This window comes from Triplophysa dalaica, chromosome 23 (assembly GCF_015846415.1).
Source record: "Triplophysa dalaica isolate WHDGS20190420 chromosome 23, ASM1584641v1, whole genome shotgun sequence".
NCBI classification, from domain to species: Eukaryota; Metazoa; Chordata; class Actinopteri; order Cypriniformes; family Nemacheilidae; genus Triplophysa; species Triplophysa dalaica.
This window is the reverse complement of record NC_079564.1, coordinates 2,354,166-2,368,389: the sequence shown is the minus strand read 5'-3', so window position 1 is coordinate 2,368,389 and position 14,224 is coordinate 2,354,166. Positions and strand designations below refer to the sequence as shown.

General features: G+C 37.7%; 2 protein-coding genes across 4 annotated transcripts; one reads left to right on the top strand and one right to left on the bottom strand.

Moving 5' to 3' along the window:
* Positions 1-643: 643 nt before the first annotated feature.
* Positions 644-8,443, top strand: zgc:112982 (uncharacterized protein LOC503771 homolog). 3 transcript variants are annotated; one of them, XM_056738068.1, is made up of 11 exons: positions 644-858; positions 1,764-1,807; positions 1,911-2,456; positions 2,840-3,541; positions 6,409-6,578; positions 6,659-6,788; positions 6,989-7,046; positions 7,119-7,249; positions 7,446-7,536; positions 7,630-7,733; positions 7,851-8,443. In XM_056738068.1, exons 2-10 carry the CDS (start codon positions 1,770-1,772, stop codon positions 7,726-7,728), a joined length of 1,965 nt encoding a protein of 654 aa, XP_056594046.1. In that variant the 5' UTR covers positions 644-858; positions 1,764-1,769; the 3' UTR covers positions 7,729-7,733; positions 7,851-8,443. The 3 variants fall into 3 exon arrangements, 2 of the variants coding, with proteins under 2 accessions (XP_056594046.1, XP_056594047.1); XM_056738069.1 differs by having other exon boundaries at positions 7,630-7,777; XR_008905445.1 differs by lacking the exons at positions 6,989-7,046; positions 7,630-7,733; positions 7,851-8,443.
* A 211-nt stretch (positions 8,444-8,654) lies between these two features.
* On the bottom strand, positions 8,655-13,620 carry lipib (lipase, member Ib). The gene is made up of 10 exons (XM_056738070.1): positions 13,547-13,620; positions 11,016-11,392; positions 10,801-10,909; positions 10,615-10,716; positions 10,427-10,516; positions 10,035-10,202; positions 9,819-9,908; positions 9,631-9,739; positions 9,379-9,552; positions 8,655-9,270 (listed from the first exon to the last, which is right to left on the bottom strand). The coding sequence occupies exons 1-10, from the start codon at positions 13,596-13,598 to the stop codon at positions 9,195-9,197; spliced, it is 1,347 nt and encodes a 448-aa protein (XP_056594048.1). The 5' UTR covers positions 13,599-13,620; the 3' UTR covers positions 8,655-9,194.
* Positions 13,621-14,224: the final 604 nt, after the last annotated feature.

The following is a 14,224-nucleotide window of genomic DNA, read 5'->3' as shown; positions in this document are numbered from 1 at the left end:
TTTATTTTTTTCACTTAATTTATTTATATAGCACATTTAAATGCAACGTTGTTGCCCAAAGTGCTTAGAATACAATCAAATACACATATAAAGGACATACACGTTTGTATAAGATTCCCAGAGAGATTTTTATTTATGTGTGCAGCCAGTCACAAAAATAAAATATTTTAGTATTAAAAACTTAATTGCGAAGAAAATATATGTGGAATAGAATAATCTCTCCGTATCCATTAATTGTACAATTTAACGTCCACTATGTCATATAAAATTAACATCTGTTTTTTATAACTTGTTTAATAGCACCCTTATTCTTTTGTTTGATGGGCTGGCTAAGGTCTGATATATCCAAAAATCCCATTAAAAACTAAATTGAAATGGCATTCTGTTTCACTGTTTTTTATTATTTTGAAAACCATGTTTTCTTGCATTAACAGCATATAGTTCTATATATAAATATGTAAGACATTTCTTTTATTATAATTTTACTATACATATTTCTTCATTTATAAAAATTTTTTACAAACGCATAATTTAAATGGAATCAATGCTAAATCAATCCGACATTATAGAGATGGCCTTTAGGGGGCAGTGACGCGCATTTGCAGCGACGCAGCTGTAACTGAAGAATCCTACGATGATTTACTTCCGGATCGCTCTTGTGTACGACGCGCTGGGTCAAGTTGGACGTATGAAATAACAAAATCATCATTGGTTTATTACAATTTTATTAATCTCATTGATTTTCACAGACATTAGTTTGTGATATAATACGTTTTATGACAGTTTGCCCTTCCTTTTGAGAAAAACTGGTATTTTGGTGGACGCGTTGTCTAGCAGTGTGGGGAGGCCGTCGCGCGGGTATGTCCAGATTACGCAAATCATACCTTTTTTAATCACTTTTACTTTATTACATTTTTGTTGAATGTGAACGTGATGTTTGAAATGTATATTAATTTCTGCGAGCTCTTGAATCATTTCTTTCATGCTAGTCGTGTTGCGCAAAGCCTTGCACGGAGTTGATAAAGAAGATTAATTATTAGTGAACGTGTGCAAATTAGTTTCTGTTCAAGGTTGAGACGTTTTAAAAACTAATTATATTTGATATGAGCATTCATTCCATATGGAAATATCCCCCTTATATCTTGTTTGGGATGGGGTACCTCTTAGTTAAATAAATAAGTTTGACTGCTATGCTAAATTACATGTTAAAAGGCTCTGATCGGAATTTATTTACATTTAGTCATTTAGCAGACGCTTTCATGCAAATACAATACTTTTTTTACCACCTATTCGTGCAGTTTTAATGCATCAATACTCTTATGAATATGAACCACAGTTCAACTTGAGTATCAAATGTTTTTTTTTAATTTAGAGTAATACCAAACAAAAAGTAAACATGGTCACTACATTTTTATAATAATAAAACCATGCCTTATTCCCCAAGGATTGTTTGTATTTGTTTTGATGCCATTACTTCCTAACTTGGTTAAATTCAAATTTAATTCTGAAGCTTTTACAATTTGGCGTAATTTCGAAGCAGTTGTACAGTAAATACATTATTACAAGGTTTCATAATTAATATATATAAATTATTGAGTGTGCTTGTGTGTTATTGTGTATAGCCCGGCTACTTTAAGAAATATCATTACATTGTTGCATCATGGTGGTAGCCAAAGGAAAAAGAAATGTCTAAATGTAAAAACAAGTGTTGTTACGTAACGACACCTATTGTAAATTAAATGGACAGTTTCTTGTTTTTTAAGGGGACAATGTCACGTCCACGATCGAGATCTCCAGTATATTCAAGGTATTCCAGCCATTTAAGTTGATGTCGCACTTCAAAAGTTAATTAAGTTGTGATTTGCTGTTGTAGTTATTAACAGCTTCTTAAACCTCTTGAATATCAACAGAATACCAACCCTTCATGGTAGAAGAGCAGATGGATTCTTTGGTGGCCAGATACATTCATCAGTAGCGTCTGATGCATGGAGAAACACCGAATATGACCACAGAGCTGAAAGTAACACACAATGGAACAAAGATTCATTTCAGGGAGACCAGCACGTTGACCACTGGGCCAAATTTATCGATGCGATAGAGCATGCTCAACAAAGAGAGGCTTTGCCTATGTCTACACCCCACATGCAGGGTAATGAAGAAAGGCCACCCAGTTCTCCAAGAAGACTGCCTAGGGAGAGGTTACCTTCCCCTGATCATGCGCGTTTTGATGTGGATGAGCGTTACAGGATGTCAGGAACACCAGGATGGAACAGGAGTGAAGAATCAGACAAACATCTTGGCAGGCATGAGCACAATTTACAGCAGAACCAAAGAGAATCAAGAGACAGGTCCCATCCGGGACATTCAGAAGCAAGAAGAAACGACAGGACAGATTATAAATTTTGTGCTGAAGAACACGGCAATCAGTTTCATGAAAGAGGCTCCTTTTCAGAGAGGTACAAGAATATCATACATGCTATACACCTGACATGGAAAGGAGAGAATGAAGAAGAGAAGATTCCATCACTTTCTCCATCACTTTCTATCATGGATACAAATTTTCTAAATGCGTTTTTATTCGCTGGTGGAGTTTCGTTGTAAACCTCCCAGCACCTGGCAGTCAGTAATTTAGTTAGTTAGTCAATTTAGTAATTCGGTAATTTATTAATGATAATTTTTTAGTCTTTAAAAGTAGTTTGTGTGTGTTGTCATTGTCATTTTGAAAAAGTATCTTGTATTTTTCTACTTCCTGATAAATTGCAGTGCTTTAGCTACTTACTAGGTTGTAATGTCATTTCATTCTGATCTTGAACAAATGTTACTTGCTTTCTTAAAACAGGTCGTCAAAGTCCGATTTTAGGGAGCATCAACTGTCTTCTCAAAGTTTTACGCACTTGGGTCAGCATAATGACTACAGTGAAGATCACAGGGGCTTTAGCACACGTCGCCCACCTGTCATCGTGGAGCATGATCACGGAATTTCAAAACGTCAGCCAAGAAACCAGGTCCGAGATCCTCCAAGAACGAATGACCGTCCAAGGAGCAGAGATCCACCTAGGAGAAATGAAGCCCAGAGGAACCGGGAACCTCAACGAGATAGGAGAGAACAAGGTCATCACGCACATACCTTACAAGGTAGGCACAGCAAAGCACCAAACAGTAACGTCCGAGAAGACTCAAGAAGACACTTCGCATCGTATGTAGGAGAAAGTCAGGTGAGAGACAGATCACGTAACATGGATCGTTCCAGAACGGAATCACACTCAAGAGATTTTGATGGACGACGGGAAACTGAGGCGGATGACAAAAACGATATTGATTTGCGAACCGAAAGGAGTCGCAGAGAAAGAGACCGTGATTTGGATGCCGAGGAATTTCGAGGGAATAATAGGAGAATGATGGAACAAGCAGAGGTTCCACAAAGAGCTCAGTATCAAAGGAATCCAAACACTAAGGGTGGTGATGTGTCTAGAATGGATTTTGGTGAACAGGAGACCCTGAAGATCAAGGTGGACATGAGTCGTCACATCGGGAATAGCAGGTATAGTATCATTGCTGTGCAACTTCTGGTTCTGGTCAAATGTTCATGCCTCTTTCTCTGTCCACTGTCTCCTCATCCTGAAGAAAAACCTAGAGTCTATGAAAATGAAGAACATCAAGAAGAGGGACAGTGCATCTCGAAAATCCAATGATGAGCAATGGTCATGGAGATGTTATTACACCTTATAAAACGCATGGGTGTTGAAGACCACACCAGGATAAGTTTACCGCAAGAATGGACTGCGCCCTGCTTTATTCATCTGAAGGAATGATTGAACTCTTGTGTTCTTCAGGAGATATCCTATTTGTGTTGAATAAAGGACGATTTACAGTTTCCAAAGATACATTCTTTGGATTTCAGTCAACCACGCTACCCAAAGGAGCAAGTAATGGAATAAAGATGAACCTGACTCTTCTTCATTATAAATCTGACTCTGAGTTTTGTGTTGACAAAAATCTGCATGTCAGTCCATGGGAAGTCTCTTGAACATGAAAGCCACCAGCCAAGCTCCCAATTCATGAGGCTCTGACGTCCATCCATGGCTAGTACACCAACTGAAGAAGTTCTGCTTTCAAAACACTGAAGACCTTTTATACCAAGAAGTCCTGCTTTGGAAACTAAAAACACTGGGAAAACCACAGATGACTATAGAAGATGAATCACAAGATTTAAGCCTGTGAAGATACTGACGCAAGATACAGTATGTTGTTCTTCATTGATCTGGGAGTTGAATCTTCACAGTAGATCTTCAGGTGTGGACAAGCTTTCAATTGCTCTTTGGATTCACTTCTTCATTTGAATAAATAACCAGACTGAGAGTAAGGTATCCTACTTGGCTTCATATCAATCATTGGATTTTTGCAAAATCAAGACATAGCACTTGATTCAAGAATTGTTTTTGAATGGCTCCATCAAGGCAACTTTGTCAAAAGGCTCAGTCTCTGTGTAGGCTAAAAGTAATTTACAGCCACTTTTCTGCGCTTATAGACAATGTCTCCACCAAAATACCAGTGCCCCACAGGGTCTAAGTTGTGATTTTCCCTTTCTTGGTTGACTAAAGGTAAGTCACCTAACAGATTGAATGATTAACAACACGAGGAAGTCCAAAAGGTCTGCACATGTTTGCCATGTCCACATTCTTCAAAATGGATATTATTCACTACGGATTAATTTTTATTTTGACAAGGATTACAGCAGCAAGAAGCCAGAAGGTCACGAGGAAATTTAAGATCATTTTATGAGGAAATGAGAAGAAAAAAGATGAAAAGAATATGGTCCTCAGTCTTGGCAACTCACTTCTGGAAGGTTTATGGATGCCCCTGAATTTTACTCTTCAGCATTATCTGCGACACAGATGTCATGTGCAGATTCCACGCAGACACAGATGCGAGTTTCATTGCACTGATCGACAGCGGTCTGAATAAGGTTTGTAGAATGAAGCAAAGCAATGTGGCAAAGATCATTTTGCTGAAGAGGAAATGCACAGCATTATTTCCATTGCATGACAGGACGACCTGATGGTTTCCAAAATGCTCTCCTCAAATAATGCAGCAACTGGCATGTTGGGAGCCTTATATTTCGATTCGGATTTGATGAATCCACGTGTCAATATACTAAATGATGAATTATCTATTTGAAATGGCCGTGCTATGTGACCATGGTTCATGACTAGTTGTTATTGCTGTCACCTGCTGGATTTCTCCAAGTAACCAATACACACTTGGCAAAATGGATTTGAAGGTGGGATCAAACGCATTACTGGAGAACATGGAGGACATCAAACTGCATTGTCAGATTCCACAATATAAGGATGGATGTTCAGCTGGTTTGTACGATTTGTACTGTGCAGAACTGTTTGCAGATGGTATGTGCCTTTTGGCTGTGTCATCCGTTGACAACAGAAGAAAAGTGGTTTAAATCGCAAAGTACCAAGGCAACGTTTGTGATTTCAAATGAGTGTGAAGATTGGATATTTCATCATCAAAAAGCAGTGGGTGCCGTTAACGTACTTGCGTCCGGATGAGTCTAGGAACTGTGGAATCAGGCTTACCTCTACTTTCACAAACCATTGGGAAAACACTCACTACATTGATCGTGTGGTTAAGAGCATCTCACGCGTTTCTCACCGATTTTTCAAGATCCCCAATCAGAAGTTTGGTTGTAACACCTGTTGGATTGTTTGCTGGTACGGGTGAAGATTTTTGATGGATGGAAACATTAAATGACAGTGAGAGGAGAGGCATGAACTTTGACCTGCCATATTTATTCACCGTTATTTGATATTAAGTCGTGGTATTTAAAGGAACGGTAAAATCACTTACAAAAATAAAATGTTCGTTTTAGTGCCGTTTTGAAGACCCAGATTTCAGTTTTATTAAGTATTATTATTATTTATTTTAAATTTGTAAGATACTTAACCACAGCGACTTGCAGTATATTTAATCTACGAGTTACAGCTTTCCATATGTAATATTTTATATGATATAGATTCATTAGTATGTGTGTTGCCTGTGCTGTACCAATTGAGTTACAGGAACACATTTATATTCAAGTGTCTTGAGTTTTTCAAATAATTTACTGCGTCATGATAAACCAAACGTTTTTCCAGTCGATCAGGTTGTTCTGGGTAGATGTCTTGAATTTCTGAAAGTGCGCTGCTAACGTACTTGTTTTCTTCAACATTCTTGTTGAAAATTGTTTTAATTGTGTGTTTACAGATTGTAATATTATTCTTTGAATCGTTATTCTTTATTCATGATTCCACAGGGCGAATAAACATAATCCGCTTTTCTAGAATATTAAGTCGTATGAATTTTTAATGGAGTATTTCTGAAATTGTTTTTATATCATTTTACTCATATTTTCAGCTATTTAGGATATTCTTCAGATAGGCAGTTATCACTGGACTTGGTCAATGTGGGTCGACAGCGCCTTGACTTCCTGCCTATGCTGGAGCATTCTGGGTCGTATAGGGAATCAGCAGTGCATTCTGGGACATTTGCACAGGAGATCATCACACTTGTGCATCAGGTCAAAGGTACTAATTGATTTTTCTTGGATGCATATTTTGTATCAAACATAAATGCTATTATTAGAATATCTATTTTTCTTTTGCAGAAAATTACTTTAAGGGTCAAGGCATTACACTAAGTCAACGGTTTGCAAGTGAACAGTATTATTCTCTTCAGGATGAGTTTAAGGACGAGGAGGATGAAGAGATGGAAAGTCTCAGACCAGTCATGAATCGGTACATCACCACTGGCAATATATAATTTATTTATTTGTGCAGCGAGTCCTAATGATTTAGTCTTAAGAGCGTGGCTTGTTCATTTTTTTGACAATTCATTTTAAATTTGTTTCATTCATTTTATAATCATTTCATTCATTTTCTTTAAGAAGTCTATGTTTTGAAAGTCTAATTATAAATTTGTTTTTTGTACACATCAGTCAGTTAGGAGGGCCTTTATCAGAAACGCAGATCTTCTGTAAGATAGGTGCAGAGCCTGTAAGTAGATGTTTATCAGTAAAAAAAATAAATTTTGTTTTAATGTTTAATCATACGCTTTTTTTTCTCCAGCCTCAAACACAGCAGCTTGTGACTGACCCTGGTGACCTCAGATATGACCTGGAGCGCAGAAGACAGCAGAGACTTGAGGGCGTGAAGATCACCATCTCTGGGGGCAGCTTCACTCAAATTGCTTCTAAGAGGTACAATCTAAATGTGTGTCTGTTAGCGTTGTTCTCAGAGACCATTTTTCAAGTTTTTAAGCAGGTAACACTTTCAGACGATTAATTGTTTGCATGCCACTCAATCACTGTTAGCAGCATTTAAGGGATACTAAGGTATAACCACATTTCCCTTTAAAAACGCAATGTAATATAAATTACTGCTTCTCTTTCAAAGCCAAGGAAGTGAGCGTCCTTATGCGAATGAAAATCCTGACCGATCAGAAGGAAACTTTGGCTGGTCTGAACAGCAACCTGAAAGGCAGTGGGTGAGTTTTGTCCGTTTTTAATGAAGTGAGATGCATCATTTTTTATGAAAAGTTAGATGCTCAAGTGAAGTGTATGACTCTTCGGTTCTCCAGAATGGTCCCCTTCAAAGAGCGCCAGCCCCTAACAGACTAAACTTCAATCAGAGGGGCAATTTCAATCGCAACACTAGAGCACGTGGCCGTAGGACTTGAAACAGGTGATGAAAAAGATGTGACCTTCGAGAATATCTTTTATCCATAGGTAGCCATTCAAGTTATTCTTTTGCTCAGTATTTTTAACGTTGTGGGAAATCAAGATATCTTTTCAATTGCAGGTGGTTTCATGTTTGTCAAGAGAAAGATCTGTGTACTTCTGAGGTGACTTGCACATGGTTTTGAACTGAATCACTATGATTTTCATTCATGAGCTCATATGCTCTGAGGATTGAGAAGAGGATGTATGAGAATGATGTAAGATTAAGAGTTTGTCTCTTTTTATCCGACTGTCATTCTGGAACCTCTTAATATAACACACTTCATTGTCTGTGGCAGCAATATTGTTCATTATTATCATTTATAATAAATCTGTTTCTTAGGCACATTATTTTGATTCACATGCACTTCAAGTTATTACAATGGATCTGGCAGTTTTTGAACTATTTCAGAAATAATATCAGTGCCTTGTCTTCCCATTCATCCAGCTTGTCACATTGTTGGTAAATATAAAGAAATATAGTGTTGATTCAAAAAGATCTGTCCTTTCTATACTGTACATATTCTGTTTCATAGCACATTGTCAGCTGTTTTCTTTACATTTTGCAAGTTACATTGTCGAAATTTGGGTATGTGACGCATTAAATTCATAATTTGTAATTGTAATGCAGACTGTAATGTCATCTTTAAATAAAACCTGTGTGTGGCAAAAGGGTTTATTGCACAGTTGATTGTATTTTAAAACATTTTACATGTAACATTTGGATTATCTTGTTGTACTGTGTAAGACATACACAGACAATAAAGTTAACAGTTGTAATAGGAGCTATTCATTTATTGAAAAAAATGTTCAAACATTAGAGAACACACTTTTAATGCTCTTTTAACCTAAAAAGCCCAATTGTCTGCAAGGCAATCGTTTAAAATTGACAAGGTCCATATTTGTTTTGTGGGGTCTCCATCCCAATACCAAGAAAGTAGATTTATATCAAAAAGGACTTCAGCAGACCCCCAGCAGTTAGTTTATGGCTTAAAAAATAGTCTTCCCATAAAAACTATATCTCGTAGCAAAGGCACTAAAAGCATCTTTAAGGAAAAGTTAACAAAAAAATGGAAATTCTGTCATTTACTCACCCTCAAGTTGTTTCAATCCTGTATCAATTTTATTGTTCTGCAGAACACACCGAAACATATTTTGGAAGAATGTTTGTAACCAAACCATTCTTGGTCACTATTGACTACCATAGTAGCAAAAGACACTACTATTGGTACCCCAAAACTGTTTTGTTTCGGTTTTTTTCCTCAACAGAACAAAAACATCTATACAGGTTTGAAGTTGAGTAAATTATGACATTTTCTTTTTTGAGTGAACTATTCCTTTATGTTTCTGGAAGTATGTGTCCGTTCCAGTACATGAACGGATGAGCTGAAATTTGAGTTAAATGGCTGTTTTAACACAGATGAGATTAATTACAAGGCAATGGTCTGAAGGACACCTCAGCATTCTCCTCCAAAATAATGTCATATCGGCACATTACTGGCCTGTTGAGGATAGAAAGAGATGACATGAGCATAAGACAAATATTTCAGGATCGAGAATTTGTTCCTAATAATTATAATTTTTATTTTGTGTGTGTTGTGGTTTTTCACCTGTCTGGCTTTTCCAGTGGTGTTATCCGAATTTGGAGAAGCCTTATCTTGTAGCGTGGTCCAATAACATTCCCGGTGACTATCCGTAAAGAGATTTTCTGAACTGGATATAGATCCATGTCAAACTGGGCCAGTAATCGAGTTGATGTATACTGCTCAAAGCGCAACAGCTTGCTTTGTATAAAGAAAATCACAGTTGTTAGTGGACTGTATGTAAAGCCATCAATAACGACAGTGTGTAAAACGACTTACTGGTCTATCCTGGACTCCATAACATTTTTTCCATTGTGTAACCGAAGTATGACCACCCCCCAGCGTAGAAACTGGTTCCAGGTTACAAGGTCCACTCGGTAGCTCGTCTCTGTGAATGTGAGAAATCAGTATATTCCACAAACTGTCTTTGAGACATCTCTTCTGTATTGAAAGGTTGTGCAACTCACTGCTGTAGGGGGCTTCTGCCCTGGTTGAGAAAAATACCCTTGTTTGCCCCAATCTCAAGAGTGTATCCCTCCACAGGCTCATGTTATAACCTGAAGAAGAACATACACGAGAATATGTTCAAGAATATGATTTTAAATCATTCAAAGGTCTAGTATATTTTTTGTTTCAGAGTTTTACAACAAATCTTGTATCTTTTTTGGGGGACTTGATTTTACCTAAAACTGGGCATGAAGCTGGTTTGAAGGTCTCGCATTGCAAACACTGGCCATTGAGGAAGTCAGTATAAGAGGAACATGGGTATGCCATGAGGTTACAGGTGTGATTCAAAGCACACAGGTACAGAAAAACAGACCTCTGGTGATCACACACAAAATAAGATTTCCCTGTGGAGGAGAAAGCAAATGAGATTAGATTTTAAGCATGTGATATATTAACACAACCTTGTTATGAAATCAATCCCATTGTGCAGATAACATCATTTAATGACGACAGAACTTGTTTTACAAAGCCAAGTATATAGACGAGATTGTGACTTTGGCAGCATTTGTTGGCGCCAACCTCAGTATTTATTGGATCGCATTAACAAGTTTCCATATAACACACTGACCTGAGAAGATGGTCTTTGGACAGCCAGGCTGATCTAATCCTCCATTGGCATAGAAATCTACATGTCCGTGAGTTCCTCTGAGGCCAAAGGCTGTCGCAAGAGACATTCATGGATCAAGTGGTACACTACACATTTTAATTTCATTGTGTGATAACACAAAAGCATGTTCTCACATCTGTAATACTTACAATTCATATCTGTGTGAAGCACATCTACAAACTGGGCATCAGTTGGGTCAAGACGTTCCTCAGGGGGGACGCCAGCAAACATTGGCCCGGCTGGGTCCAGACCTAGTGTCATCCAGCAAATATAGTAAAAAACATTTAGAGCACAATATTTAATTGTTGTATAGGTTTTCATTTCATAGTTCTCACCTGTGATTCTGCCCACCCTTCCTCCCAGCATCGCACCGATGAACCCAGCCACGTGCGCACCCAGGCTGACCCCAATCAGGTGGATGGAGTCAAGAGATGTTCCCTCTTTCTGAAACAAACCCAACATCACAGTCATTCATCATTTATAATCCATGTGCTCAATACATTTAAATGATACGCATCCCGCTCCCGGAATTATGTGTATGCGGGCTCACCTCCATGTTCTCTATGAAGCCAGTGATGTTGGCAGCTGTGCGGCGCGTGTTGGTCACAGCTGTGAAGTAGTTGAGGTTCGCTGCCCCTCTGTTCCAGTCCACGACCAGTATGTTCATATCTTCCTGTGCTGCTAGAAGTTGAACGATGTGGTTGATCCAGACAGGTGATGCACCGGTGGGTCGGTATCCATGTATGACAAAGGTAGTTGGTCTAGTCACATCGAACAGGGCCTCCAGAGTGAAGTTATGGTGAGACAGCTTATGACCGCAGTCTAGGTTGGCACGGGTGTAGAGGAGCAGACGCACGTACAGATTGGTTCCCATGAACGAATCGTGGAAATCCAAGTCGGTGAAGTTGTCACATTCACTGTCTTGAGCTGAGAGAAGATGACAGAGAGAAGAAACTGACCGACTTTTTTAGTATTTTGTTTACTTTGTTTGTTTTGTTGTCTAAGTGTACCTAACTTAACGTCTGGTAGATTGCCGCAAAGAATCTATAACTGTTAAATAGTTGTAATAAAATTTTAATACAATTAATACACAATAAAATATTAATATCATTTAAATATCAAATAAATTGTTATATTATAACCAAATCCAGATAGAAAGTTAACTTCGGGCCAGGCGTGTGCGTCTGATGAATCTATAGGTGATTGTGATTATACTGTATAAAAGATTAATTATTATGGTACGTTATAATTTGTCTTTTTAGATACAGTTTTGAGTTCGGTTTGATAAATGTATATCTATAATTATTTTGCTTCTACGATTCATTTTAACTTGTGTTTTACATGTATTTTAAAACTATTTTATATTTTCATTTTAAAATTTTCTATTGTTTCTTTTGTATGAAACAATAGCTGTATGAAACTGCTGTCTTGATTCCTAGTTTTTATTGTGATTCCTTAAGTTATACATTTATTCAATTGCGCAATAATTGAGAATAATTTGTTTGTTTTGCACATTCAGGAGTTTGTGTGCTTGTGTTCGGATGCACCAACTGATGCGGTGAACTAAGCCTGGTTAGTGACCCAGTTGAACTTGCTCCATTTGTCAAAGATTTAGCTTTTGGATTTTAGATTTTATATCAACCTGCAAAACCTCCTCTTGGATGTTCTGGCGGATCTTTATTTGTGTCTCCATTGTCTACCTGACACTGTTTTGAAGAAAATCAACCACACACCAGATTTTACGTCCGAGGTTTCCTGACCCTGGAGGTGACCTGTGCTATAATTGGCATACATGTCCCAGCCACAATTGGATCATGCTTAAAAAAGGCAGATCATCCCGCTCCAAATGTTCCTGCGATCCTTCCCGTCCCTCTTCCCCAATAGAAAGACCTGAGATGATTATAGCGGGAAGTCAGATAAGGTGGATGAGGTGTACTATGTTTGACCTCAATCCCCCACTATACTGTATATACAGTCTGACCCTTGACCCCTTTTCTCCTGTTGTGTTTTGTCTGCTATCTGAAGAGTTAATGACATAGTTCTCTTACTGTCTTCATGTTTGGGGTCCAATTAAGGATTCATGTCAAAAATTATAAAAAGCATTTTTTAATAAACATTTTCTTTCTCTTTGAAATATTTAAAGATCAGGTATCAAGTTATGTCATGCATTCTTTTTACACTGTTAAACGTGCTGGCTTCTCATGGTTAACATGGTCAACTTGTTAAAAAATGGTTACATTTATATTTAATAATGAGTCCTCCAACGAGCGAGACATCTGATGGTCTGCGCTGCAGCTCATTACTCTTGCAATAGTGAAGTTTAGGTTTGTCTGTTTGTTCACAGCATTTCAGTGATGGATGTTATATAAACGGTGGATATAACATTGGATTTGGAGATCATTTGAAACTGATAGATGGCGCGGCCCCAGCCCTAAAAGATGCCGGACATAAACTGCACGCGGTAAGTCATACGACTGTGTTTTGTTTTGCACTTGCATTATGTACACAACATGAAGAGATTCATGTGATGATGTGTTGCTTGCTCCTGTTGTACTTCCATCCCACTCTCCCAACTAACCTAAGTCCCACCTCCAGTTGCTCGTGTTTTTACGGAAACAACTGTACTGCTAGAGCTCTCTTTTATAAATGTGATAAAACTAGATACTCTTCGAAGATACAACGTATGCAATACTACTGTATAGGCACTCGAGATTAATATGAGATTTGCAGAATCTGCCTGTGATACGCAATTTTTATTAAAATCTTGTATCTTTGAATGCTACAAAATGGGCATGACCTTTTTAGAAAAGTAATTTATCAATGGCTGGCTGTTAGTTTAACTTCAGCATATAAACATTCTAGAAAAATGCAACAAGTCAAAATAGACAAATCAAAATGAACAATTGGCTGTAGAGTGTTGTTTCACAAACTATTAAATTGGCTGGAAAATTATGGTTCAGCCCTTGTTTTTCATTAGTTAAATAAAAGACATCTTCTAAAAACAATACAGATTCAACAGACCAGGATATACTCAATGTATCAGCCATTTAATCTTATCTATTGAACAGAGACCCATCTTACCTTCACAGAGCATAAAGATGCTCACCGACCCCAGGAAACACCAAAGCAACATCTTCAGCACCGGAAGTGATGGAAAGTTAGAGAGATGCAGAGACACTGAGAACTTTAATAAGACTGACAAGTAAATGTCTGAAGTAAAGAAAAAAGAGGAAGCATGGAAGATGGGCGGAGTAAAGGAGATTGGATGAGATCATAGTGTTTACTCTGTGGTTACTTCAGCCGAGTGTTAAGTCAGTAGAGCAGCTTATGGGTTTTTCCAGAAGAGTAGAAGAAACATAAACGTTTAAACCAGATAGTGGTACAGCATATCCATCTTCAAAATTCATCAATTTTTTTCTAGCTTTTATGTGAATACTTCTGTTTGTTTGTTTTCATTTTAGCATTTTTCTGCCCTCAAGTCTTTCTGTTCCACATCAAAAGGTCACTTAAGTAAGTGGTTCAGTTTCCAAATTTGGCGAGAGAGCCACATCACTTAGATATTTATAGGACACCAGGCATTACTTGTGGTTTGTTGTAACCCTTTGAGCAATACATGTATGAGTTTTCATTATACCAGGAAGCTTGTAATTCTTCTCTCGATACCCTGCTGAGTGCTCTGAAACCTTGTGTCCTGTTGAATGATAATAAGAATCACCCCTTGAAAGTATTTAAGGCATATTAATCAGAATATTCTGTGAT

What these genes read in the sequence shown, in the direction of transcription:
- lipib (XM_056738070.1), bottom strand. Translation starts at nt 13,598, where the DNA reads ATGTTGCTTTGGTGTTTCCTGGGGTCGGTGAGCATCTTTATGCTCTGT. An exon ending in TCCAAAGACCATCTTCTCAG is followed by an intron (nt 10,203 to 10,426) that starts GTCAGTGTGTTA and finishes TCTCCTCCACAG; the next exon opens with GGAAATCTTATTTTGTGTGT. An exon ending in ATGGAGTCCAGGATAGACCA is followed by an intron (nt 9,553 to 9,630) that starts GTAAGTCGTTTT and finishes CTTTATACAAAG; the next exon opens with CAAGCTGTTGCGCTTTGAGC.
- zgc:112982 (XM_056738068.1), top strand. Translation starts at nt 1,770, where the DNA reads ATGTCACGTCCACGATCGAGATCTCCAGTATATTCAAG. An exon ending in GTAAGATAGGTGCAGAGCCT is followed by an intron (nt 7,047 to 7,118) that starts GTAAGTAGATGT and finishes TTTTTTCTCCAG; the next exon opens with CCTCAAACACAGCAGCTTGT. An exon ending in ACTCAAATTGCTTCTAAGAG is followed by an intron (nt 7,250 to 7,445) that starts GTACAATCTAAA and finishes TCTCTTTCAAAG; the next exon opens with CCAAGGAAGTGAGCGTCCTT.